The 24,455-nt window shown below is 47.4% G+C and overlaps 2 protein-coding genes across 5 annotated transcripts; one reads left to right on the top strand and one right to left on the bottom strand.

Annotated features, from left to right (window-relative positions):
* Positions 1-104: 104 nt before the first annotated feature.
* Positions 105-10,561, bottom strand: TMEM209 (transmembrane protein 209). Its single transcript, XM_032107263.1, has 15 exons — positions 10,453-10,561; positions 9,598-9,737; positions 9,425-9,483; positions 8,638-8,769; positions 7,872-8,110; positions 7,584-7,788; positions 6,835-7,010; positions 6,586-6,657; positions 6,011-6,107; positions 5,071-5,196; positions 4,544-4,641; positions 3,524-3,638; positions 3,338-3,435; positions 2,883-2,956; positions 105-1,287 (listed from the first exon to the last, which is right to left on the bottom strand). The coding sequence occupies exons 2-15, from the start codon at positions 9,732-9,734 to the stop codon at positions 1,233-1,235; spliced, it is 1,683 nt and encodes a 560-aa protein (XP_031963154.1). The 5' UTR covers positions 9,735-9,737; positions 10,453-10,561; the 3' UTR covers positions 105-1,232.
* Positions 10,562-10,794: 233 nt separating this feature from the next.
* LOC116443409 (carboxypeptidase A2-like) lies at positions 10,795-22,633 on the top strand. 4 transcript variants are annotated; one of them, XM_032107584.1, is made up of 12 exons: positions 10,795-10,813; positions 15,156-15,243; positions 16,790-16,871; positions 17,747-17,881; positions 18,356-18,451; positions 18,924-19,022; positions 19,154-19,255; positions 20,076-20,186; positions 20,536-20,626; positions 21,083-21,282; positions 22,001-22,085; positions 22,328-22,633. In XM_032107584.1, exons 2-12 carry the CDS (start codon positions 15,179-15,181, stop codon positions 22,513-22,515), a joined length of 1,254 nt encoding a protein of 417 aa, XP_031963475.1. In that variant the 5' UTR covers positions 10,795-10,813; positions 15,156-15,178; the 3' UTR covers positions 22,516-22,633. The 4 variants fall into 4 exon arrangements, with proteins under 4 accessions (XP_031963475.1, XP_031963473.1, XP_031963471.1 ...); XM_032107582.1 differs by lacking the exon at positions 10,795-10,813 and adding an exon at positions 12,947-13,106; XM_032107580.1 differs by lacking the exon at positions 10,795-10,813 and adding an exon at positions 13,082-13,169.
* Positions 22,634-24,455: the final 1,822 nt, after the last annotated feature.

Below are 24,455 nucleotides of genomic sequence, written 5' to 3'. Positions count from 1 at the left end.
GGGAGTTTTGGGGTAAAACCCAGCTAAATCTGGTTCTTGAACATTCCTCTTTGGTACATGGATGGATATGGTGATGCTGAACCCAAGAAAAACCCCAAAAAGTGTTTGATAAAACAAATTCATTTAATACAAGAACCAAATGAGCCATTTTGTAACCAGTTCCTTGAAAAAACCCAGGTCCCCCAGGGGAGAGACACAGAATCCCCAGTACCAGTCAGTTCACACCAAAAAACAGCAACGTTCCAAAAATTCCTTTTTCCCCTCCCATCAGTAAAAAATACAGTACAATGATTCCATGTGTTTATGGTTCTAAATACACTTCTAAAATACTCATTTACCAGAATTTACAACAAATTCTCCCCGTGCCCCTTACAGAAATTTGAGATACTGATTAATCCCTTCTTTGAAGCCAATCCAAGTGCTTTTCCCCCAAAAGGTATTTTCCAAAGCCTGTGTAGAGCCTGGTTCCCCACCAAGGTGCACAAAGCTCCCAAAACAAGTGGTGATCAGTGAAAATAGCTGAAAGAAAATTCCATTCAAAAGCGAAGGCAGGTGAGAGTTGGTGGCAGTGAAGGTACCCGGGGGGTTCAGAGCTCACAAGGTCCCTCAAGAGGAGAGGCCACGCTGGTTTTGTACAAAAAAAATGAAAATAAAAATTGAAAATACAAGTAAAATTCTTATTTGCTGAACGCAGCAAGTCAAACATGGTTTTGTCTTTCCTTTTCAGCTGCAGGAACATCTCGAGGCGTCTGAAAACACACACCAAAACTCAGGGATAAAATTAATTGGTTTTTATCATGCAGATAAAATGGAGCAAAACTGAGTCTGAGCTTCCAGACTTGGAACTTCTTGGATCCTGAAGTTGTCCAAGTTGCTTCATCCTTCCAAGTGTTGGATCACTCACAGCTGTGCACAGCTTTGGGAGGGCTGTTCCAGCTGCACTCTCAAAGGAGGTTTGGTTTAGCTTAGTCTGAGATCAGTGAAGCTCAGTTTAAACAGGACAGGTTGAGGTGAGGAGCAGGAAAGAGAACTCCCGCCTGGAGTTCATTCACAGGAGCATTTCCGTGGTGAAAAATTCTAAGTAATGCCTCGGCAAAATCCACATGGGAATTACAGGCACTTCCTCCCTCTGTCTACAAAGCTGAGCTTAAATTATCCTGTTTTGTAGTAAATCCATGTTTAAGTCAAAGTTCATCCCACAGAGCAGCATCGTCCCCCGGAGCTGTGTCCCGTTATTCCCCAAAGATCCACAGGACGTTGACTCCCGATAAACCCAGATTTACACGCCTGCAAAACCCAAAGGGATCAGAATTAGCCACTTTTTAATAAAAGCTGCTGGTAATTTGATTTTAACACCATTAATTATCACCCCACTGTGGTGGTTTCGGTCTGATGCCATCCCCACCTCATTCCCATGGGATACTGTCATAGCTTAGCAAGCATAGTCCCGGAAAGGACGTCCTTGCTAAGGGGTGCTTACAGTTTCCTCTGGGAACTGATAGAACCTATCAGCTGGCCAGGTTGAATATGGACAATTCTCTAAGCCACTTAAAGTTGTGATCACCTCTGTGATCCACATTTAAGAATAGGCAAACTCCCCCTCCAAGCTCTCTCTCGTTTCCGGTGCTGGCACAGGTGGCTGCGGGCCCCGTGTGGGGGCCAGCGGGCCCGGCCAGGCCCTGCTTGGGCCAGGCCGGGCCGGGCCACGGCCATCCTGGAGCCATGGACCTGTTCCAGCCATGGAACCCCCCCCCACTGCCTTGCCGTGGGCAGCCGGAGCGGCTCGGCTCTCCCCCCTCTCCACTGCGATAAGAAAAATTCAACATTCCAGCTGCAAAGCTGCAAGGCCGAGGTGAGATTAACCCTTTTATTGCTGTGAAGAGCTGAAAACCTGAGGGAAGAGAGAGAGGAGATGCTTAAAGCTGAAATTCTCTTGTGAAGCTATGATATATCAGAGTATCCTGTTGTAATTTCATGAAGATATGGGGGGTGGAGTGTTCAGCTCGTGAGCAAAAGCACCTGCGCCGAGATAGGCAGATGCTGACGCAGCTGTAATTTCATGAGAAGTTTGGACAGAGAGAGATGAACCAGATGAGGACTTTTGCTCCAAATGGGAAAGGAGAAGACCTCAGTCCCTAGAGATGAACCAGATGAGGACTTTTGCTCCAAATGGGAAAGAAGAAACCCTCAGTCCCTAGAGATGAACCAGATGAGGACTTTTGCTCCAAATGGGAAAGGAGAAAACCTCAGTCCCTAGAGATGAACCAGATGAGGACTTTTGCTCCAAACGGGAAAGAGAAAACCTCAGTTCCTAGAGATGCTCCCAGAGATAGTCTTAACAATGAAGATGAGGAAGACCCTTTGCTCCCAGGGAAGGAGAAGGGCCTCTGTTTTTGTTTCTGAACGGCTCAACCTTAAAATTGTACCCCAAAAAACTTCAAGAGTGGACCCTCAAAAGCAGTTGCGGGAAAAGCTGCAAGTCGGGGGAAGGGACTCACACGCAGGCAGAGAGACTCCTCTTCCTAAATGGACTGAACAATATTTGGAAGTGGGCGGCTGGCTCGTTGTGATAATGTTTTCATAGCACGAGCAAGAAGAGACTTCTCTTTCTAAATGGACTGAACAAGGTTATTATGGCAGTGGTAAACAGACTGAACATCTTAAGGGTTGTCTTTTTACATTGTCAGTGGGAGAAGGGAGGAAGGTGGGGGAAGGAGGAGAGTTCTGAAGGTGGTATAATTTTTTTTTCTTCTTTTAGGTCTGTTAATAAACTTCTTTATATTCTTTCAAGTTTGGTGCCTGCTTTGCATTTCTCCTAATTCTTATCTCAAAGCAGATAAACAGTAATGAGTATTTTGGACCAAACCACTACAGATACCTACCCCAACATCCCAGATTCCTTCGTCTTTATGATGTACAGGAACATCAGCAAGGTGTGGAACATGTTGTTCCTGCCCTGAAACCACAGGAAGAGACAAGGATTTAGAAATCAAAACAACTAAAAACTGCAGGATTTTGGTAGTTTGGAACTTCCCCTCAGAACTCACACCAGCCTTAAGAGGTGACATCAGTGACATCACCCACCAGGGATTGTGATTTGGGATTTTACAATAAATTGGCAGAAAATCAACATGATTGCTCCTACTTAGGAACTATTGTCTCCTAAATAGATACTACAGGTAGTATTCAGCCGCAGAGTAAGTACCAAGTCCTGGGCAAAGACCAAGCTGGACCATCCTCTGTGTAAACACACAAAAAATTGGTCTAGGATTTAAAAAGACCCCAAATCAGCCCTGGAAATGATGCCTGAGAGCAGGAGGGGAACAAACCCCAGTACCTTGGGCAGGCTGTAGACTTGGCACTCGTAGATCAGCTCGTAGTGGGGTGGGTTGATGCTGCTCTGGTAGATGCAGAACACGTTTTCATTTGAAGTGTCTGAATTAAAAATTAACAAAAACCCCCAGATTTTAGAGGTGCTGAGTTGATCCCAGAGGAAAAGAGCAGCTCCAGGCCAGCCCAGTACCTGGTTTATCCGGAGTCTGGATGAAGTGTTGGGAAGTGAAGGTTTTGCCATCAGGATACTTGGGGTGAGGCGGGAGCCTGGAGTCCAGGTAAGTGCAGAACACGTGCATGAGGATCTGGGCAAACACAACCAAATCTCACTGGAATGGCCCCAAAAGCCAGCAGCTTCCTCCTCATGATCCCAGGAGTTAATCCCAGTCTTTGGTGGTTACAACACTGGCTTAACCCCAGGCTTAGGAGCAGCTCCGTGCCTAAATCACCAATTTCAGATTTGGCTGAGAAGGGCAGAGGAGCTCAAAAAACAGCTCTGCCCACCCCAAACCCAGCAAGGAAACTTCTCCCTTTCGCTCATGAAAATCACTGGAAAAGTCTGGGCCGGCCACGAATCTTAGGAATGACAAAATTGTGAAATGAAGTCCTGGGTTGAGCATCCAGAAGATCAGGTCACAGCTTGAGGATTGTTTTAACCCTTTCTGGAGAGTTCTCAATATTTGATGTGCGCAACATCAGCAGATTATCTGTGATCTGACGCTTTCTGTGCTCCTTATATCCAACAGCAGCTGTTTGACAGGGAAAACAGGAGATTTGCTGGAAAAAATGCCACAAATCTTAAAAAATCTGGGAGCTGTCCCTTGGAACTCACAGCATTGTATTACCCTCAATGAACAAAAATGTGAAATTGTCTATTTGGGTGGGGTTTTTTTTTACTAATAGCCTTAAATTAATGTCAAAAGTTCTTTATTTGCACTTTTGAGGTGTTCCTCTTTATCAGGACACTCAGCTGCTCCATGGCTGGACACTTCCAAATATTTAACCATGTTCCCAACCACAAAATCAAATCCTATTTCAAGGTTGATTTTCCAGCAATGGAATCTCTTTAATTATCCAGCAGCAAAGCTGCAAAGCTCCAATTTCTGATTTTCCCATGTTCCTCAAAGAATTTCTGGCTGCTCCCTCCAAACCCTATCCCAAAATCCAAGCAGCTTGAAGCTGTGGGATCCAGGTGTCCCTGGAAACTCACCGAGGAGTCGGTGGGAAGGTCCGTGTCCCATTTCCGGCCTTTGAAATCCCCTCCTCCGTTCCATCGGAAGGAGCTCATGCATCCTCCCTGGGAAAGCTCTGGAAGCAACAACAGTTATTCACTTCCTGGGGGCTGGAAGTGCAACAAAACAAAGGGGGTTTCTCGTGTAGAAAACAGGAAAAATTCAGCTCTTAAAGGCTTGGGGAGATGTTGATAAAAGGGGGTAAAGTTACATTATCATCATTACAGGATGATTTTTGTTCCTGGATAATGAAAGGATTCAATCTCTTTCCACCCTGAGCAGGCAGGAGGAAATCATGGAATGGTTCGGGTTGGAAGGGATGTTAAAGCTCATCCAGTGCCAGCCCCTGCCATGGGCAGGGACACTTTCCACCATCCCAGGTTGCTCCAAGCCCTAATGTCCAGCCTGGCCTTGGGACCCAGGGCCAGCCACAGCTTCTCTGGGCAACCAACAAGTTCACTGTGGCATGGAAATGTTTGGAAATCGGAACGGCAACACCACGAACCTCTGATCCTTTCCACCAAATATTCCTGGTTTGGGGTGAGATCCAGGTACTGCACCAGAGCGTTCAGGGTGGGGATGAGCGGAGCTTTCACGAGCGCTGCCTGTTTGAGGCTGCTGATGCTGGCTTCTGCAACACAGGAGGCTCAGCCAGGGAGCATTCCCAGCTCCCCTGCCGAGGTCTGGAAACATTTTATACCCGACACCACCGCAAGCAGCAGCTCAGTTACTACAAAGTAGCACAAATCTCCTTCACATCAAAGCTACAAGGAACCAACAGGAACTTAAGAGCGGAAGAGGGAGAGAAACAAAGTGGGGACAAAAGCAGCATCCACCGTTTGTTTATAGGCTTTGCAACATGTAGCTCTTGAGGAAACACTCTAAGAAACAGCCCCAAAAGAGGCATTTAATTAAAAACCATCACACCAAATCCTCCTCTCAGTTAATTTGAAACAACAGAAGAAGCAGCTCCTTCAGAATCCTAACCTGACATGAAAAACATAACTCCAGGTCATCAGAATTTTTACAAATTCGAGAGAATTTTTAAAACCTCACAGTTCTTTCAGGAAGTGGGTGATTTGAAGGAAGAATTTGGAAAAGCACAGAGCAGTGGAGACAGTGAGACTTTTGGGAGATGCTGAATATTTACAGCACATCTGTCTTTGAAATGGTTTCTGACTGATTAATAAGCAATAATTGATGATAATTTGAGCTTACAGTTAAATTTAAGGGGAAGAAAAAAAGATACATTTAAGGATTTTACACAAATTCTTGTGCTAGCATTGACATTTCCAGAAGTATTATGGAAAACCTTCCCAGCTGAATGAAATGCAGGAGGTGGAACAAAGCACACCAAAACAGAGCAGAAATGGAACAAAAATATTTCCCAGACCTAATTTATGTAACAGCCATTCCACAGGGAATTCCCAGGCTGCTGATCCTACCTCCAATCTGCAATTCTGGGCAGCCCATCCTCCTCAGCTGAGTGCTCACAGATTCCATCTCATCCACAAGTGGCACCAGAATGGTGTCATTGATCCACTAGGAAGGAAAAGGGGGAAAATTGAAGGTCAGAAGCAACAGGAATGTTTAACAAATCCCTCAGCTTACACCCTACAATCACCCCCACCACAACCACAAGGCTTTACAGAAACACTGAAGCCAATCGAAAAGAATTTAATTTAATTATCAGGCCAGGCAGAATTTAAGTGACCCTTTAATAGCTTCTGAAAAGGCAGAAAATTAAATGAAAAGCAGTTGGGAAAACTGTATCAGATAAAGCTTTTCTGGACAATGAGGAAAGTGGGTTATGAATCAGTCCTCCAAGCACAAACTGATGGATCCATTCCCTCTCCTGTTTGTCTCAGGAAATCGGGGAGATGAACAATTTGTGGGATTTGTACATGACAGCCACCCCAGCCCTCAGACAGGCACTGCAATCCCTCCCATCTCAGGCACAGAGGACATGGAGGAATTTTCCCACTCCGGCCCACTTGGAATTCCTTAGAGAGGGACTTACATTCCTGAATTTGGCAGTCCAGGAATCCATGTGATCCAGGAGCTGTCGGTTCATTGTCACCCGTGCCCAAACCTATGGAAAGGTTTATTAAATCCATGAGAACCTCACAGAACCCAGAGTTTTTAGCTGGTTAAATGCTGCAGGACCTCTCCCCCACACTCCTGATACAGCTCAAATCCAAACCTTTGCACAAAGGTACATTTTAAAATCCCATTTCTCCCTCTTGACCTTTTTTTCTGTGGAATTTACCTCTTCTGCAGCCTGTTTTGAGCTCAGATCAGCTTCATCCTTGTGTGCAGAAGGAGCCTGGGACCTGCAAGCCAACTGATACTGGAACTTCCTCAGGATCTGTGCATGGTCTGCCATGGACCGGCTGTAGTTCCAAAACGTGGGGCTGCTGGAGGGAGAGCTGGAATCCGAGCTTCCTGAAAAGATTAATTCATTAAAAGGTTATGTTCAATTATTGCCAAGTGATTCTGGAACAAACAGCACAAGGACACGGGGTCAGTGTGAGTGAATACACTGAAATCACTCTGCAGAAACACTGGATTCACCCTTATCTTGACTGTCCCAATCCAGAACAAAAACTGCCTGGAGGGAGTTTATCCCCTTTATCCTTATCGTGATTGTCCCAATCCAAGACAAAAATTTACTGGATTCAGCCTCTTTATCTGAAACCATCTCAACAAAATCCCCTTCTTATCAAGGTGATCATCTTATCTCAGTCCCTTACAGCCAACAACTGCTACAGAGATAATCCATCAGCATTCCCATGCCTAGATCCTATTCAAAGGAATAACTGGAGGAAAACTGCCTGAAGGAAAAACAGAGGGGTTCTACCTCCCGCCCCAATTCCTCAGTGGGTCCTTTGCCAAGCTCACAGGTGATCACCCATAATTGGCCTTTTTACTGGTACTTCTCCCATCACAAAAGCCAATTTTGGATCAAACCAACACCTCTTCTCTTCCAAGCTTTTCCCCCTAAATCCCCCAGTTTACCTAATTGGACTCGGTGCTGTTTCTCCTCCTCGTTCCTCAGGAAGGTGTCCAGGGATTTGACATCTGTTATGCAGTCGTCTTTGTAGGTGGAATTGTTGTACAGAATGGGGGAGAATCGGTAGTGAGACCTTATCCCACCGCTGTCCACAGGTCCCACGCTCATGGAATACGGAGATCCATTGGGAGAGTGGCTGAAGCTGGAAACCTTGGGAGAAAACAAAAAAAAAATTAATTCTTTTTCCTTTACGAGGCTCAAGCTGTGCCCATAGGATGTGTCCTGGCCATTACCTTACTGTAGCTGCTGCTGGGTGAATAAGTCACAGAGGTGCTGTGAGAGGGGCTGGCCCCTGCCAGAGCTTGGAGCTGGGGGCTGTATCCACTGAGACAACTCCCAGAGAACTTGGGGCTGGCACTGGGAGAGCGGGAGGGGCTGTAGCTCAGCACACACTGCCCCTGGATCGGTGGGGAAGGGGTCAGGGACAGCACTCTCTTGGCTGCTGGCTCCCGTGGAGGGGTGATTTGGACAGCTGCAATGTAAGGACGAGCAGAGTTAGAAGTGGGGATGCAGCAGCCTTAAATTCCCCCTCTTTAAACACACACAAAACACACGTGATTGTGCTTTTAAGGCAATTTTAGAGATATTAAAAGGGACACTGAGAACCTGCTCCCTACAGAACTCGGATAAAACTGAGACCTGTGACCCCAACTCAGAATAAATCCTACAGCTTGACATTCCATAACCTGGGGAGCTTCTCTAATATCCCATCAGCTCCTCCACCTACCCACTGCTCTCATCTTTACCACACTGAACGTCTTAATTATCTAAAACACAGTTAGTTCCACCTCAAATGGCCATAAACTAAACCACAGCAAGTTCCACCTCCAATATGAGGAAGAACATCGAGCCCAACTCCTGGCCCTGCACGGGACAGCCCCAAACCCCCCACTCAGTTTACAGCTCACACCAGAGGAGGTAATTCACAATAAAGAATCCTGCACTGGAGAAGCAAAAAAAAAACCCTGAAAATGATTAAAAAGAGGGTTTATTCCCCACCTGCCTTGCGCAGCCAGCCCATGATCTGCTGGTTGGGACTCGTGACCAAGCTCGTCGGTGCTGCTGTGTAGGTGAAGTACCTCCAGAAATCAAACAAGGCATTGAGGCTGAACAGGGCTGCCAGGGCAAATTCTGCAAGGAACACACGAGTTTTCGTCATGGTTTGAGCAAAAATGACATTATTTGCAAGATCGGGCTATGTCTATTAAAAAAAGGTTATTATTAGTGCTGCCAGTTTGGGGAAGTATCTAAGGTTTCTTCTCTTTCTCAGGAAGGAAACACTGGAGATCATTTTCTTCACTGTTGAAATTAATTTATCTATTTTAAATTTTAATTTTTAAAATAGGGTGCTTATCTTCCAAAAAGGAAATCTCATGATTTTATGAGATTTGCTCCTTTCCACCCTGTTTGATACAACTTAGAGTCTCCTCCTCTGAAACCAACTTGAATTGTTGTAAAATGCCACCCACACCCAGAGCACAGCACAGCAGGAAAAGAAATCTAAGGCTCTCTAAAGCCTTAATCCACACATTAAAAAAGATTTCATGCATTAAATAAGTTCTTCCTGCCCTTTCACGACAGAGAAAAAGCTGTGAACACTCCTTATGTGCCACTAAAAAGGATGGAATTCCAGCAGCTTCAAGGGAGATCGCAGAAAGCAAAACAAAGTTTTGATTTAGAACTCAAACAGAAAAAAAAAAAAAGCTGCCTTAAAAACGACCTCCCAGCAATAAAAATGAATAAAAAAAGAATCCTGAAATTTGATTTAAATGCCGCAACGACTCACCAATGTACCAGAGTGGAAAGCAGGTGATGTTGTAATATGTGCTTAGGAGTTTCCCAGTCCTGAAAAGCAAAACAAGAAGGGAGAATTCAGCAAAAATTCCACCCTGGGGGATATTTAGGGCTTCACACAGTGGAATCTTTGCTGGTTTGAATCAGATGGAACGATTAACTTACATTTCAGTGTAGATCATGCCTGCTACAGATATATTGAGGAGTCCCCAGGCCAGCACCACCTTCCTGGTCTCAGCCTGTTTCCTCATCTTCACAGCCAGGTCGATGAGGGAAGTGTCTGGACTCTTATTCGACGTCATTTTCTGTGAGAACAGAGGGAAAAGGCAAAATCTGTGAACTTTTATTCAGCTGGAAGATTCTCAGGCAAGTTACTGAGGAAAAGTGTCCACCTTCTCCCTCATTTTTGAATAATAATATCCTTTGAAAGGAGGAGGGAAAGCTCCTGCCTCCTCCAGGCAAGACCAGTGTTTTTATCGAAAATTCTCACTTATTTCAGTAGGTAACACAGTATTTTCTGTCATATGAAACCCTCAGATTTCATTTCCTCCTTTATGCCCAGTAACACCTTATGTAAAGGAAATAACCCTGTCACAGGCAGGCAGCCCCCACATCTCCCCCCAGACCTCAATCCTTTCCGCAAACTTCTCTCCCCTCCTCAAACTTCACCTTTCCCCCACCCCAAAGCTCTCCTCTCCCTCACCACGAACCTCTTCGATCCTCCTCCTCAAACGTCTCTGACCCCCCGTCCCAAATTTAATTTCTCCCGCTTCCCAGACCTCTCCTCTTTCTCCACCCCAAACTTCTCCCCTCCCCGAACCTCTGCTCCTTCCACTCCCCTAACCTCACTCCTCCCCCTCCTCTAACTTCATCTCTCCAAACCTCTCCGATCCCCCTCCCCGAACCTCCCTACACCCCTCCCAACCTCCCTCTCCAAATTTCACCGCTCCCCCTCCCCAAACCTCACCGTCCTCCTCCCAAACCTCCTCTCTCCCCCCCTTCCCATAGATTTCCCCTCACCTCTGCCCAGATCTGTCCCGTTTTCCCCTCAGGCCGGGCAGATTTCCCCCTTTTCCTACCGGGGATCTCCGCCCCCCTCACGCCGCCGCGGCCTCGCGCTTTCTGCGCCTGCGCGGGCGCGCGCGCCGCGTCACCGGCCGCGCCGGGGGGCGGAGCAAAGGGGGCGGGGCGGGGCGGGGGAGGGCGCTCGCGGGCGCGTTTTGGCGGGAAGGCCGTGAGGGGGGCCGCCATGTTGGGGGGGGCGGAGGGGCCCTCGCGGGGACGCATTGCGCTCTGGTTTTATTTTAATTGTCTGTACAGCTAAATTGTTTAATTGCGCATTGCCATGTCTGTCAGAGCAACAGGTTGCCACAGTCAGCAGGTAAAATTTTGAGGGGTTTTAGGTCTTTTTGTGTGCTGTGCAAGTGTAATTTCGTATTTGTGCATAGGTGTAACTTCGTATTTCTGTGTAAGCACAACTTCATATTTTTGTACAAGGGTCAATGAAACCGTCGGGATAAATGACTCCTAGCACTGTCTTTTTTAAAATGTTAGCAAGTCAGGTATTTATTCTTGGCTAGGGTTTGTGTGTGTGGCTGACAAAGTTCAGGCTTCCACATGAACCCCAATACAAAACTTTTTCACTTATTTATACATTTTAACAAACAAATCAATGTTTATTGGTTCTAAGTTGCATAATCCTCGTCTTTAATTAGTGTTTTATTCCCTATTGATTTCTCACTTTTTTTTTTTATCTGGTCCAATTTGTTTAGTAATTTTCTTATCTTTTTCTCAGACACGGAGTCTCCAACCTTTCAGGCCTTAATTTCCTCTTAATTTTCTGGTTACTCCAGCATTGTTGAAGTGCCATAAATTTCAGATCCCACATGCCCAGTCCTCAAATTCTTTGGGTCTGTTCATTGAAGTTTGTCGAGGTTAGTTTTAATAAACTTAATCGATGATTTCATGATCAAAGTAATAATGAAGGTCTGTGCAGGAACTTTACTAGTGCTGGCTAAAAGTGGGCGCTGCTCATAAGTAATTAAAGCTACCAATTAAAAATTAGTTAGGAAAGTTATATCATTTCCATCACATGCCCAACTTCAAATTTTTGTACAGGTGTAACTTTATACTTTTGTACAAGCATAGCTACAAATTTCTGTACAAGAAAACTTGATATTTCTGTGGAAGCATAACCTCGTATTTCTGTACAGTTGTAACTTGGTATTTCTTCTCTGAAATGATGTAAATGGAAAGGGTTGTGTGTATTCCACGCTAAATCAGGGTTTTACTGTCAGAATGAGCCCTTGCTCTCTGCCCTGGTCAGAAACCAGATGAAAAGGAAGATGATGAGCATGAGGAAGGCTTGGAGGGAGCAGAGGGAAAATCCCACGCTGCTCCTGCACTGGAATTTTGATTATTCAAGATATGACTGAATTCCATGTTTTCCACTGGCCCTCAGCAGAAGGCTTGGGCCTTCCTGTCTGAAAGGCTTTCACACCTTTGGAAATTGTTATGATTTATAATTATCCCATGGGATGATGTCACTGTGAGGAGCAGTCTTTAATCTCCAGGTAGAGGTGGCTTTGGATCTCTCCCAGTACCCTTCCCATGCCCTTTTTCTTGTTACAATTTATCCGTGTGCTCCTTGACCTGAAATGCAAAACCTCAGCATGACCTGATGGATTTGTCTGAGGATAACCCTGCAAATTTGAAGGTCTTGATTTCCTAATTTAAGGAAAACTGAGTTGGAAGTATGTACCTCCATTGCAGCCAGGGTTATTACACTGACACAAAGCTGCAGATTTTCCAGAAACATCAAAAACATGGGTTCTGCTTCTAAAATGAATTCTGAGTGTACAAGTGGTAAACCACATACTGAGATCCCTACTCACCCTTTATCCAGGGCATTTCCAAGGTGGATTAGGAGCATGGAGGTAATCCATTATTTACAGAAATAATAGTTCCCTCATCAGTAATCCAAAATAAATTGGCGTTATAGCCAATTAACTTTGATTATCCTCGAGATGAGCTGTCATTGGAGCCCTTTGCTATGTCAGTGAAGCCCTTTGCTATGTCAGTGAATATTCCTATCCAAAGGTGAAAAGTTTCTGGGATTTTTTTCCTAAAAATGACAGGAGACGCTACAACATTGGGTCTTGGTTTGCATCATTTGAGGCAGCAACAACAGAGGGTCTGGATTTTACAAAAATGGACTCACTCCACTGAAATTTAATGATTTTGGAGGCTTTTCTAGTTGTTGTTGGGGGCTTGCATCCATTCTGGCCTCTCTCACTGACAGCACAGGGGAAATTTGTATCAATACAGTGATTTTAGGCAAGGAGAGGGTTTGCTTGGACAAGATTGGTTTAACCTTTCACTTGTTCACATGCTACCAGGGTGTTCCTGACTCACTGCATGACTCCACAGCCTCTCCAGGGCTGTGAGGACAGGACGTCCCACCCTGCCCACACTGGAAGAGAGCCCTGACTGCCCTGGCTGGGCTCACCCACACACCCTCCACCCACCCCGGGCTGTGGGAGCTGCATTTAAGCTGAGGCCAGGTGGTTTGGGCTTTGTTTGAGCTGCAGTGGGTTCAGGGGCCACTTGGGCCTGTGGGTGCTGACGTCCTGGCTGTGGACCTGCCCTGTGACCTGTCTGAGGACCTGGACCGGGTCAGTGCCACCAGACCTGCTCTGCTCCTCTTGGTTGGATCCCGTGGGGCTCTGCTGCTTGTGGTGAGGTCCCTACTCCCAGCTGCCTCGCTGTCACCTTTGCCTTCCCGCTGCTCTGCTTTTGGACCCTGGCATCAACACTGCTCATGTTTTCAGCCTCTTAAAATCCCAGAATGGTTTGGGCGGGAAGGGACCTTACAGACCCCCCAGTTCCAACCCTTCCACTATCCCAGGGTGCTCCAACCTGGCCTTGGACAATTCCAGGGATCCAGGGGCAGCCACAGCTTCTCTGGGAATTTTGTCCCAAGGCCTCCCCACCCTCCCAGCCAGCAATTCCCAATTTCCCACCCAGCCCTGCCCTCTGGCACTGGGAAGCCATTCCCTGGCTCCTGTCCCTCCATGCCTTGGCCCCAGTCCCTCTGCAGCTCTCCTGGAGCCCCTTTAGGCCCTGCAAGGGGCTCTCAGCTCTCCCTGGATCCTTCTCCTCCCCAGGGGAACATTCCCAGCTCTCCCAGCCTGGCTCCAGAGCAGAGGGGCTCCAGCCCTGGGAGCGGTTCCGGGGCCTCCTCTGGATTCACTTCAATTTCATCCATGCCTGTGGCTCGGGGCTTATCTCCAAACCCTTTAGGACCTCATGGTTACAGCAGGAGGTCATTGCTGGGGGCCCTGCAGTCTCTCCAGGGGGATGAGGAGTGAGTACAAAGGTTTGGATTTAGATGCAGCTCCTGAAATGCAGTGGGTGGAGGCCCCAGATGATGCTGATCAAGGCACTCAGAGCTTGTTGGGATACTTTGACGTCAGGTTTGGCAGGGTCTCTTGGCAGCCCTTAAATCCATGTGGGATGTAGCATGAGTAATGAAACGAGCTCTAATTTTGCCCTAGCTTAAATCCTTCCTTCCTGTTTTCAAAGAGTGCACCATGGCAGGTGGTGTGGACAGTCAGCTGATTCCTTAGGAAATACTGGGGTCTGTAAGCTACAGGTGGGACTTGACTTCCACCAGAACTGCAGTAGTTCCAGGAGCAGGAAATTCCCGTGATGGTTCCTGTCTCTTGGGATAAATTTCTGTTATTCGGTTTAAGTTGAGGGAATGGAGATCCCTCTTCCAGGGACTGGGTTTGGTTAAACCTCAGAGACAAGAGCACTGAGCAGAGCATGCTCTCCTCGTGCCCCCAAGACACAGCAGTTGCAAGATGACTCATTCCTACAGGCCAAAACAGGACTAATCCCTGCCTGGGGCTCCCTTTGTTCCCAAAAACATGAGACAAAGGATGTGCTTGGAACTGTGAACACAACAGGACACCTGTGGAGGAGTAGGGTGGGAATGGAGGTGAGAGGAGACTCCTCAGGGAGGTGCTGACAAATGCTGAGAGTGATACAAGTGAGATCTTTATTAAAAGCTTCCTCTGGGAATTGTCAGGGAATTCCTTTCCTCATTCTCCTGAGGTGGATTGAGCAGCTGAAGCATCTCCCCTCTGTCCCTTACTCCTAGGAGCTCCTGGCTGTCCCTCTGTAACCTTTTATTTGGATAAACAAAACGTTTATCCAGCAGCCCTGTGGCCCTACCTGGAACTGTGGGACAGCCACAGCTGGGTGTTCCCACAGCCAAAGGCACAGGAGATTATTCCCAAAGCTCAGCCAGGAGGCTGCCCTCCCACGTGGATAACAACTCCTCAAATATCCAGGCGCCCTTGGAACAAGGAATGGACAACTCAAAATCCATGGGAGAAATCCCCAGGACCACGAGTGGGCTGGCAGAGCCAGCGGTGAGAGCTGGGATGAGTTCAGTTTGTCCCCGCTTTCCTCTGCCCTGAAAAACATGTGAAAGGACACCACATTTTTGTGGTCAGAGCTTTGGAACCGACTCCTCCCCCACCCCGCTTTGGATGTGTCAGTGGAAAATATTTTTTTTGGAGGTGAAATCGGCCTCCTGCGTGCTGGTTGCCTTGGAGGCTCTGATAAATGTGAGAACTTCATCACATGGAGTGATAGGTTCTGTCAGATAGGTATTACCTGAAAAATAAAGCCCGGTATAAATTCCCCTTTGCCAGGCCCAGCTGTACTTCCAGCAAACATGAAGCTGATTTTGATCTTCAGCGCCCTCATCGGGGCTTCCCTGTGCCTGGAAACCTTCGTTGGGTGAGTTTTGTGGAAAACCTTTCATTTAGGGCTGGTATCCAGTTGTTTTTCCATGATCTCACCTTCACAAAACCTGCTTGGGGCACTTTTTTTGGGGTTTGTGACTGATTTTTCTTGTTGCTTTGCTGCTCTGGTGTTTGAAGGAACCTTTCCTTTGGGTTTTCTAAGGAGAAGGGTCCAGCTGTGGAGTTGAGATCCTCAATTTCTGTTAATCCAAGACTTTATTTTGGCCTTAGCTGTACCTAAGGAGCTGAACCTCACTGCAAAAGCAGAGCTGAAAGACCAGAACCCATCCTCAGATCAGAAAGTTCACTACTTTCCCTTTTATTCCCAAGTTTATTTCTCTTTCTTCCTCTTTTTTCCACCTTTCTAAGCATTTTAAATCCTGATTTCCAACCATTAAATCCTAAAGGTTTATCTTTATGTTGTATTGCAAAAATTGCCCCACAGGGTGTTTCCTCACAGCCTCCCTGACCATGGAAATAATTAAAGATTATATGACCATCTTTAATAATTAAAGATTATAAAAACCTACTGGATAAATCCTGAGGTGCAGTAAGTGAGCACTAGATTCCAGTGAGTAAATCTGTGTATGAAGGTTTAAGGATTAAGACTAAAACATAATACAGACAATGTCCCCAAACTCGGGGATTTGTAAAGGCAGGAGGGGCTGTTTTTATCATTTAATCCCGAACTGAATTCTCGTGAATCCCTTCCTCAGTAGCTGTGGTTAATTCACAGCAGAATCCAACCCTGAGATAAAGCTTAGGGGGACAGAGAATCCAATAATAAGCTATTAATGTGGAAAAGTGCCTTCAGAGCCGATTTAACTCGGCTCAACAAAGAGATCTTATCCCTCAGCTGGCCAGGGAGAGGAACCTGGTGTAAACCTGGTGTAAACGAGTCCCTTCTCAGCAGCTGAGGCCGTAAATAAACACCCACATAACTGAGCTCGTGTGCCGAGACCCTGTTTACCTCATTTCCATCTTAAAAAGGTTTCTAGTTGTGCAGTTACCGGTGTTGCTGACAGCACCGACCCGGGCTGTGCTCCCGGCTGTTGAGTTAATCGCTCCAACAGGTGGAGCGAGGCACTTCCAGAGGGTGATTCATCCCACCTGGAATGGTGCGAGCCACCCTCTGCTGGTGTCAGCCTCTGCCAACACCGGGAGGGTGGCAGCAGTCTCCGACTAAACCACGGAAAGGTGAAACAAATCCCGTATTTGGTGTTTGCTCTGCCGCGAAGTGCTCTCCAAACATTCGATCCTTCCCCAACTCAGCTGGAATATTACTTTCCCGCAAGTTGCTGCCAGAAACCAACCAATGGATGCAGGATTGATCCTCGTGATTTAAAACTCATCCACGTTGTCTGGTTTATGATGAAGGTGCGGGTTGTTGGTTGAACTCTTGGGTGACACCAAAGCAACTGATTAAAGGAGCCCGTGTCGGCCATTAACACACAATTAACACTGAATTAACGATCCCAGTAACAAACCAGTTCACCCAGCCCCCTTCTGAGACTGGTTCTGAAGACACCGATTTATTGCAGGCACCAGGTTCTCCGAATCAAGACCAAAAATGAGGAAGAGGTCAAGCAGCTGCAGCTTTTGGAATCGCTGGAACACCTGGAGGTGGGTCATGGCCACAGGGGCACTTTGGAATATTTCAGACAGGGCAGGATTTGCATCTCATTTTCAAGGGGTCAGGGTGGGAAGCTGTATTTCATTTGGAAGGTTCCCATCACCCTGTGGCAGCTGCCAGAAATAAATTTACTCTCTCAACACTTTAAATTTGACCTGCAAATTCAAATGTTCAGGAGTGCCAGAATTGGTATTTTCTTTCCTACCAGGTTTACATCATATTTGAATTGTTAGATCTTAATCTCACTGTTGAAAAACTTGTTTTTCCAGTGGGAATGGCAATGTTTTGTCTCCCAGGGTTGTGGAAGGAATTTATTAGTTGGTCTAAACTGTATTGAAATAGGAAAACACAGTGTAAAATTCCAGGTTATTACTGTTCTTATTGCCATTGGTGAGGATTTTTAACATCACTTTTTAACATCACTGGGTTTAAAAGTATTATTTGAATACTACAGAAATGAAAATTTAGAAAAGCCCTACCAAAGGAGAGATTAAAGGAGAAATTAAAACAATGGGTTTCATGTTACCTAAGACTGGAATTTAGAGTTTTTCTTAAAATTATTTCTAGTAAAAGGGAGAATAATAAAATAATCATCAGAGACAAGTTAAATTTTCTCTTGTTTTTGTGACCAAAGCCTTGAAATCAGTGAAAAAACTGACTCAAGCCTCTTGGTATTTGTTATTTTATTGAGTTTATCACATGAACTGATACAAGGTTGTAGTGAGGCCACAGAGAACGGAGCATTCCAGAGCTCCCTTCTGCAGGAGCCGTTGGATTTGGGAGAAATCAGCATTTCTAAAGCTCTGCCAGAGCTGTTTGCTGGATGCCTTCCCCCAACCAAATCAGTTTTCCTTTCTCCTTTTAGCTGGATTTCTGGATCAACCCCTCTGCCACTGCTGTGCCTGTGGATGTGAGAATTCCTGCTGTCAGTGTCCAGTCAGTCAAAGCCTTCCTGGAATCCCAGGGGATTGAGTATTCCATCCTGATTGAAGACCTGCAGGTGGGCACTGCCACTGGCACTTCTTTTTCATAACTTTTGGAAACACTGATTCACAATTTGGCCTCGTTCCCACTTTTCCATACTCTGTTTTCCATGGGATCCTCCCCTTATTTTTGTAGGTTGTGGATTAATTCCTCAAGGACAATCCAAGGATCACTGCAGGTGTACTCCGAGTAGTGACATCAATAAACTCGTAGACTCCACAGGACTCTTCTGATAACCCTGAGGAATTCCACATGGCCTTCTGGCCTCAGACAATTGGGAATCCCAACACTGAAGTTACTCATCATTCAGTAAACTCTGCTGACCGTAGTTAAGGATAAAAATCACCCACTCGGGCACTAATCTGACATTTTCTCACGAGCAGTAATCCCAAAAGGGTGCCTAAACCAGCATGAACGCACTGCCTTTTCATTTATTTATTTTTTAGCAGCTGAAGCAGACGCTTCTCACCATTTGAATGTGTTCTTTTAGGATGTTCTGGATAAAGAAAAGCAAGATATGGCCGAGAGTGCCCAAAGGCAGCGCAGCGGCAGCTTTGACTTTGGTGCTTACCACACTTTGGATGATGTGAGTACCTCAGGGGAAGAGTATTCTGGGTTTTTTCTGGGCTCTTTTTATGCTGTCTTCAATTAAACATCCTATATTAGCATCTAAAATGTCCTTGCAGCTTCTTCTGGCACATGGGTTTGGTTTTTGCAGTATTAATTTTGTGCTCAGAACAATCAGCCAGCGCTGTCCCTGACAATGCTGATCAAAATTCCATAAATTCTCCTGCAGAATCTGTCAAAACCCTTCCTTCAAAAGAAAGAGAAATAAAGGAATCTTGAAATTGGGAAATAAAGAACTTTTTGCCCAGAAAAGCTGTGGCTTCCCCATCCTTGGGAGTGTTCAAGGCCAGGCTGGAGCAATTTGGGATCATGGAAGGTGGGGGGGGTGGTAATGGGATGGGTTTTCCAACCTCAATCAGTCCATGTTTCTCTGGAAGGAATGATAGAATACATAAATATGATTTTAATGTCCTCATGACCTTTCATTTCAGATTAATAGCGAACTGGACCATCTTGTGTCTGAGTACAGCTTTGTGGAAAAGATCCAAATTGGGGAATCCTATGAAAAGCGGCCTCTGTACGTCCTCAAGGTACGACAAACATCATGGAATGTGTCCATTGAGATGGATGATAGAGAATGCAGCCCAAAGCACCCCAATGGTGTGGGATGTTCTTGACTGAAAGGTGTCAGAGTTTGAAACGCTCCTGTTTGATTTCCCAGTTCAGCACCGGAGGCTCCAACCGCCCGGCCATCTGGCTCGACGCCGGCATCCATTCCCGCGAGTGGGTCACCCAGGCCAGCGCCCTGTGGATCGCCAACAAGGTTCCTGCAGCAGGGATTCATCTTTGGCTTGTCTTGGGAATGTTTCCTGGTATTTCAAAGGATGTCACCCCTCTATGTGTTTAGTTAATTCACCTCCCCAAACCAGCCGACTCCCCGAGGGTGTGGCAGCTGCCTTGACCAAGAATTGGAAAACTCGGTCCTGTTAGAGCAGCTGAGTTTAGGCAGACAAAATGTAGTGGTTCAGGTGAAATTGTTACACAAATAACCAAGATCTTTGAGATTATTTTGCTGCTTTGCTCTGCTCATCCAGAAAAACGATGTGGAGTTGGTTTCCTTCCACATAATGCCCAAACCTCCAGCTCTCAATAATGAGGGTTTAAATCCTGCTGGAAATGACTGAGCCACCAGAGAAGTGACAGAATAAGCTGAGTTGGAAGGGACCCACGAGGATCATGGAGTCCCACTCCTGGCCTTGCACAGAACCATCCCCAAGAGCCACCCTGTGCCTGAGAGTGTTGTCCAAATGCTCCTCGAGCTCTCTCCGTGCAGCACAGTTGAGTATTCCCAACCTGGCTGTTCCATCTCAGTCTCAGTGCCAGCCTTGGCCCTTTCCCTGGGACAGGGAGGAGTAAATTTTGTTGTTCTCTTCCATTAACCTCCTGTCTTCAGAATGAAATAATAAAACAGATTCACCGTTCACTTCAGAGCAGTGGAGGAACAGTAATGGCCAGCAGATAATGGATGTTTCTCACTTCCCGGCCCCAAAATCCAGCCTTTCCTCTGTCCCAAGCAATGAGGGAATGAACATTTGGGAAGGGAATACTCTGCTAAGCAGGGTGTGCTGTCTGTCTCTGCCTAGATTGCCTCTGACTATGGAACAGATGCTTCCATCACCTCCCTGCTGGACAAGATGGATCTTTTCCTGCTGCCAGTCGCCAACCCCGATGGATTTGTGTACACTCACACCTCGGTGAGTCAGCTCTGTGTCTGAGCTCAGTGGGATTCCTGGCTTTTCCAAGGAAATAATAAACACGAGGGAAGTGGGCTCTGCAAGTCCATTCCTTAATGCTGTGAGAGGAGTTACCAAAGAGCTGGGCAGACAAAGATCCTCATTACTTGTCTAACCCATCCTAACCCACTGTAAATACCCCAGTTTTGGTAAATGCATTTGATTTTTGACCTGTGACCCATCCTGGCAGTCAGAAATATTCTCGGGATCATTCCTAGGATCAATCCCTCATGGGTGGCAGCTATTTCTGGGAGCAGTTTTGGAGCCAGCACCCAAATTTGCTCCCTTTTGAAGCATTTCTCTGTTGCAGAATCGCATGTGGAGGAAGACCCGCTCCAAGATTCCTGGCAGCATCTGTGTTGGAGTTGATCCAAACAGGAACTGGGATGCAGGTTTTGGAGGTAGGGATAAAGCTTCTGGATCCTTTACACAGAACCAGCTATTGCCTTTATATAGGGGATTAATCACCCTGGAGCACAGGATGAGGCAGCAATCATGGAATCACAGGAGGGTTTGGGTTGGAAGGACCTTAAATATTATTTAGTTCTACCACCTGCCATGGGCAAAGACACCTTCCACTCTCCCAGGCTGTTCCAAGCCCCATCCAACCACTGAACACCCCCAAGAATGTGGATTCCTGGGTTTCTGGGCAACCTGTTCTAGGTTGCAGCATCTAAAAATACATCCTTTAAACATTCACACTCTGTGGCTGCTGTCTGAGCATTTATCTGCATTTAAGGCCTTGCTTTGGCTGCACACCTGCCCCTGTCCTTAGGAAAGCCCAGCTTTGTGTGGGTCTGCCCTGACCTTCCAGGAATTCTCCTTCTCACAGGTTTGTTCCCTCCTTGCCCCACCAGGTCCTGGAGCCAGTAACAACCCCTGCTCTGACTCCTATCACGGGCCCAGCGCCAACTCCGAGGTGGAAGTTAAATCTGTTGTCGACTTCATCAAGAATCATGGCAACTTCAAGGCCTTCCTGACCCTCCACAGTTATTCGCAGCTCCTGATGTATCCCTATGGATACAAATGCACCAGGCCAGACGATTATGCCGAGCTGGTAAGACAGGAGGACTCAGCTTTACCTTCTTCTCTTCTGTCCAGCTGCCTTTCTGTACTTTCCATGCTCTTCCTTAATGACAGCGTCACAGCTGGAATAATATCTCTGAGGCAATGTGGATCTCATGAGCATCATTCCAATGGAAAAGACCTCTGGAGATCTCTGTTCTAACCCTGTGCTTAAAGGGCTTTGGAGTCAGAGCCAGTTTCAGTCTAAGTTTTGATTAATTGTTTTGATTTGATATTTCTAAAGACAAATTCCACAGCTTTTTCAAGCCTGTCCTAAAGTTTCCCTAATCTCATGGGGATTTTGTTTTGTCCTAACACCTAAATGCAGGTCCCCTGTGGCAATTTGTTGCCTTTTTCCCTCCTGCACAAAGAACCCAGCTCTGTTTTCCATCCACCCCCCATTACGTAGTTGAAGTGAGCACAAAGTTGACCCCGGAGTATTGGGAGATCTCCAACTGCCTTGGGAATTTCTGGTCTCTCTTGAGCCTTCCCTTGACAAGCTAGTGAGATAAACACTGGATGCACAGTTCCAGAACCTGCTGGGAGTTCATTCACCTGCAGTGCCACCTCCCAAAAATGCTGTGGAAGCTGTGAGTGCTGTTAGTGTGAATCATCTCCAAAGCAGTTTGGAGATTTCTGGTGAAATCCTAATCTTTAGTCTCAGGAAGTGTGGCTGCTTCCTGACTTTTCCTTCATCTTCTCCCCTCCAGGAATCTCTGGGAAGAGCTGCTGCCAATTCCATCCGGTCCCTCTATGGCACCACCTTCCAAGTGGGCACCATTTGCAGTACCATCTGTGAGTATTTGGCCACTCAGAGCTTTTGTGGGCTGTCCCAGGACAACAATCCCTGTCCTCCCCACAGGGTCTGTCCCTCGTGGAAACCACGATGCTCCTGTGCAGTGACACCACCGGTCACACATCGGAGCTGAGCGTTCCCATCAAAACCTCAGCCTTGTCCCCAAAATCCAAACAGCAGGAGAACAGAACTCCACCATCCCTCTGCTCACTGCTCTGGCTCATCTCCCTCTCTCTTCCAGACCAAGCCAGTGGAGGCAGCATTGACTGGAGCTACGACAATGGGATCAAATATTCCTTTGCCTTCGAGCTGAGGGACACAGGGCGCTACGGCTTCCTGCTGCCTGCCAACCAGATCATCCCAGCTGCCAAGGAGACCTGGCTGGGCCTGAAGAGAATCATGGAGCACGTGCAGGCCAAGTCCTCCTGAGGGCTGGGCTGGGAGCCAGCTCTCTGCAGCTGTACAAGGTCATAAATCCTCGGTGTGCTGTGATGGTTGGAATGATAAAAATGGTGGAATAAACCCCCTGTGCAGTCCCCCCATGGTGTTTGACACGTGTCCTGTGCCTTGTGTGTGACACAGCCCTGAGGAGATTTTGGGACAGAACCACACATCCAGTGCCACCCCCTGCCACGGACAGGGAATCTTCCACTGTGCCAGGCTGCTCCAAGCCCCAGTGTCCAGCCTGGCCTTGGGCACTGCCAGGGATCCAGGGGCAGCCCCAGCTGCTCTGGGAATTCCATTCCAGCCCCTGCCCACCCTCCCAGCCAGCAATTCCCAATTCCCAATCTCCCATCCAGCCCTGCCCTCTGGCACTGGGAAGCCATTCCCTGGCTCCTGGCCCTCCATGCCTTGGCCCCAGTCCCTCTGCAGCTCTCCTGGAGCCCCTTCAGGCCCTGCAAGGGGCTCTCAGCTCTCCCTGGAGCCTTCCCAGGCTGAAGGGGCTGGTGCAGAGGGGCCTGGTGTTAACCAGCATAATCCAGGCCCTGGAACTGATTAAAGGAATTTCATTTCCTTTAATGAGCCTCAGAACGCTGCCAGGTCCCCAACCACTGTCCTCAGATGTACATCCCCATAGATTTGGCTGCCCCTTTCTCCCTCCCACATGTTCCCAGTGGACGTGGTTGAAGTGAGGATGGAAATGGAAGGACACTTCCCCTCATGCAGCTCTCAGTCCCTCAGCTCCCCTTGTTCTGTTTTTCATCCTGCTAATTTCTTGGGAATTAAGAGCAAAGAGCTCAGGAGGCACTGAAGGATCAGAGATTAGCGGTGACTGCTGCTGTGGTGATTATCACGTCTAACAGGTTTATCTCAGTGTCTTGTGACCCCCCAGCAGCTGGTGAGTTCCTCACCCTCGGGGAGCCTGGCAGGAGAGCAAACAGCGCTGATGTGTCCGATAAAACCGTGCGGACGCCCAGGGCACGGAGCTGCCGGCAGGAAAAGGGGGAAGCGCAGCTGAGGCAGCTGGAAGTACTCCAGGGGGCTGGATTTGGGTTAAAAGCAGCTGTTTTGGAAAGCAAACCCATGCTTGGGTCAGCCAATACTCCCCACGTGTCCCTGTCCCCTCTGCTCATGGCCTTATCCTGTGGCACCTGCTTCCCGAACTGACCCAGCTTTCCAAAATCCCATCCTCTGCCCTGTGATTAAAAACCACTGATGGTAAATCCCAGGGACAGGGCACACACTTGGCTCTTGGACCTGGAGGAGCTGTTGCCTCCAGAGCAGGAGCTGCAGAGCGCGAGGAGCCTCAGCTGGGGTTGGGGACCTGTGACCTTGTCCTGGCTTGGAAGCTCATTCCAACCATCCAGGGCTTGAGGCCCCCTGTCCCCTCCTCTCTAAGTGCCTGATGGGATGGGAGCTCATCCAGGTCTGGGACCCTGAGCCCAGAGAGATCTGGAGTCAGAGCAGTGGATGCCACCCAGAGGAACAGGAGGATGTGTCCCATGGTGGGATAGAGATGACACAGGTGTGGGGTGGGGACCTTCCCATCCTGAGGAAGGAGATCACTGAGGAAACAGAGCCAAGCTCTTCACCACAGAGAGCGATGGGAGAGACGAAGGCAGCAGCTGGAGCAAGGGAGAGCCAGGAGGAACATCAGGAAATGCTTCTCACCAGGAGGAGAAGCAGCAGGACCTGGTGCCAGCGGGGCCCTGAGTGGTGGAGTTTAAGATTATACAAGGAAGGAAAGGCCTGCAAGCAGCAAATGTTACCGGGCCTGGTGGTGTTTCTGTGAAAGGCAGGATAGACGCTGCAAATCGTAGTCATCCCAGGCACTATCCCCATTATAAACAACCCATACAGTCTCCCGTTCCCAATTCTACCTTTCCCCTTTATCCTATATCCTACTACCCCCAGTGTATTCCTAATCC

This window comes from Corvus moneduloides, chromosome 4 (assembly GCF_009650955.1).
Source record: "Corvus moneduloides isolate bCorMon1 chromosome 4, bCorMon1.pri, whole genome shotgun sequence".
NCBI lineage: Eukaryota > Metazoa > Chordata > Aves > Passeriformes > Corvidae > Corvus > Corvus moneduloides.
The sequence above is the reverse complement of the archived record's forward strand: the minus strand, read 5'-3'. Positions and strand labels throughout refer to the sequence as shown.

Bases quoted from the DNA above. Each gene is read 5' to 3' on its own strand.
- LOC116443409 (XM_032107584.1), top strand. From the start codon at position 15,179: ATGAAGCTGATTTTGATCTTCAGCGCCCTCATCGGGGCTTCCCTGTGC. The intron at 17,882-18,355 runs GTGGGCACTGCC...GTGTTCTTTTAG, and splicing joins TCCTGATTGAAGACCTGCAG to GATGTTCTGGATAAAGAAAA. The intron at 21,283-22,000 runs GTAAGACAGGAG...TCTCCCCTCCAG, and splicing joins CAGACGATTATGCCGAGCTG to GAATCTCTGGGAAGAGCTGC.
- TMEM209 (XM_032107263.1), bottom strand. From the start codon at position 9,734: ATGACGTCGAATAAGAGTCCAGACACTTCCCTCATCGACCTGGCTGTG. The intron at 4,642-5,070 runs GTTCGTGGTGTT...TGTTGCTTCCAG, and splicing joins TTTGGTGGAAAGGATCAGAG to AGCTTTCCCAGGGAGGATGC. The intron at 3,436-3,523 runs GTACTGGGCTGG...TTTTTAATTCAG, and splicing joins CCAGACTCCGGATAAACCAG to ACACTTCAAATGAAAACGTG.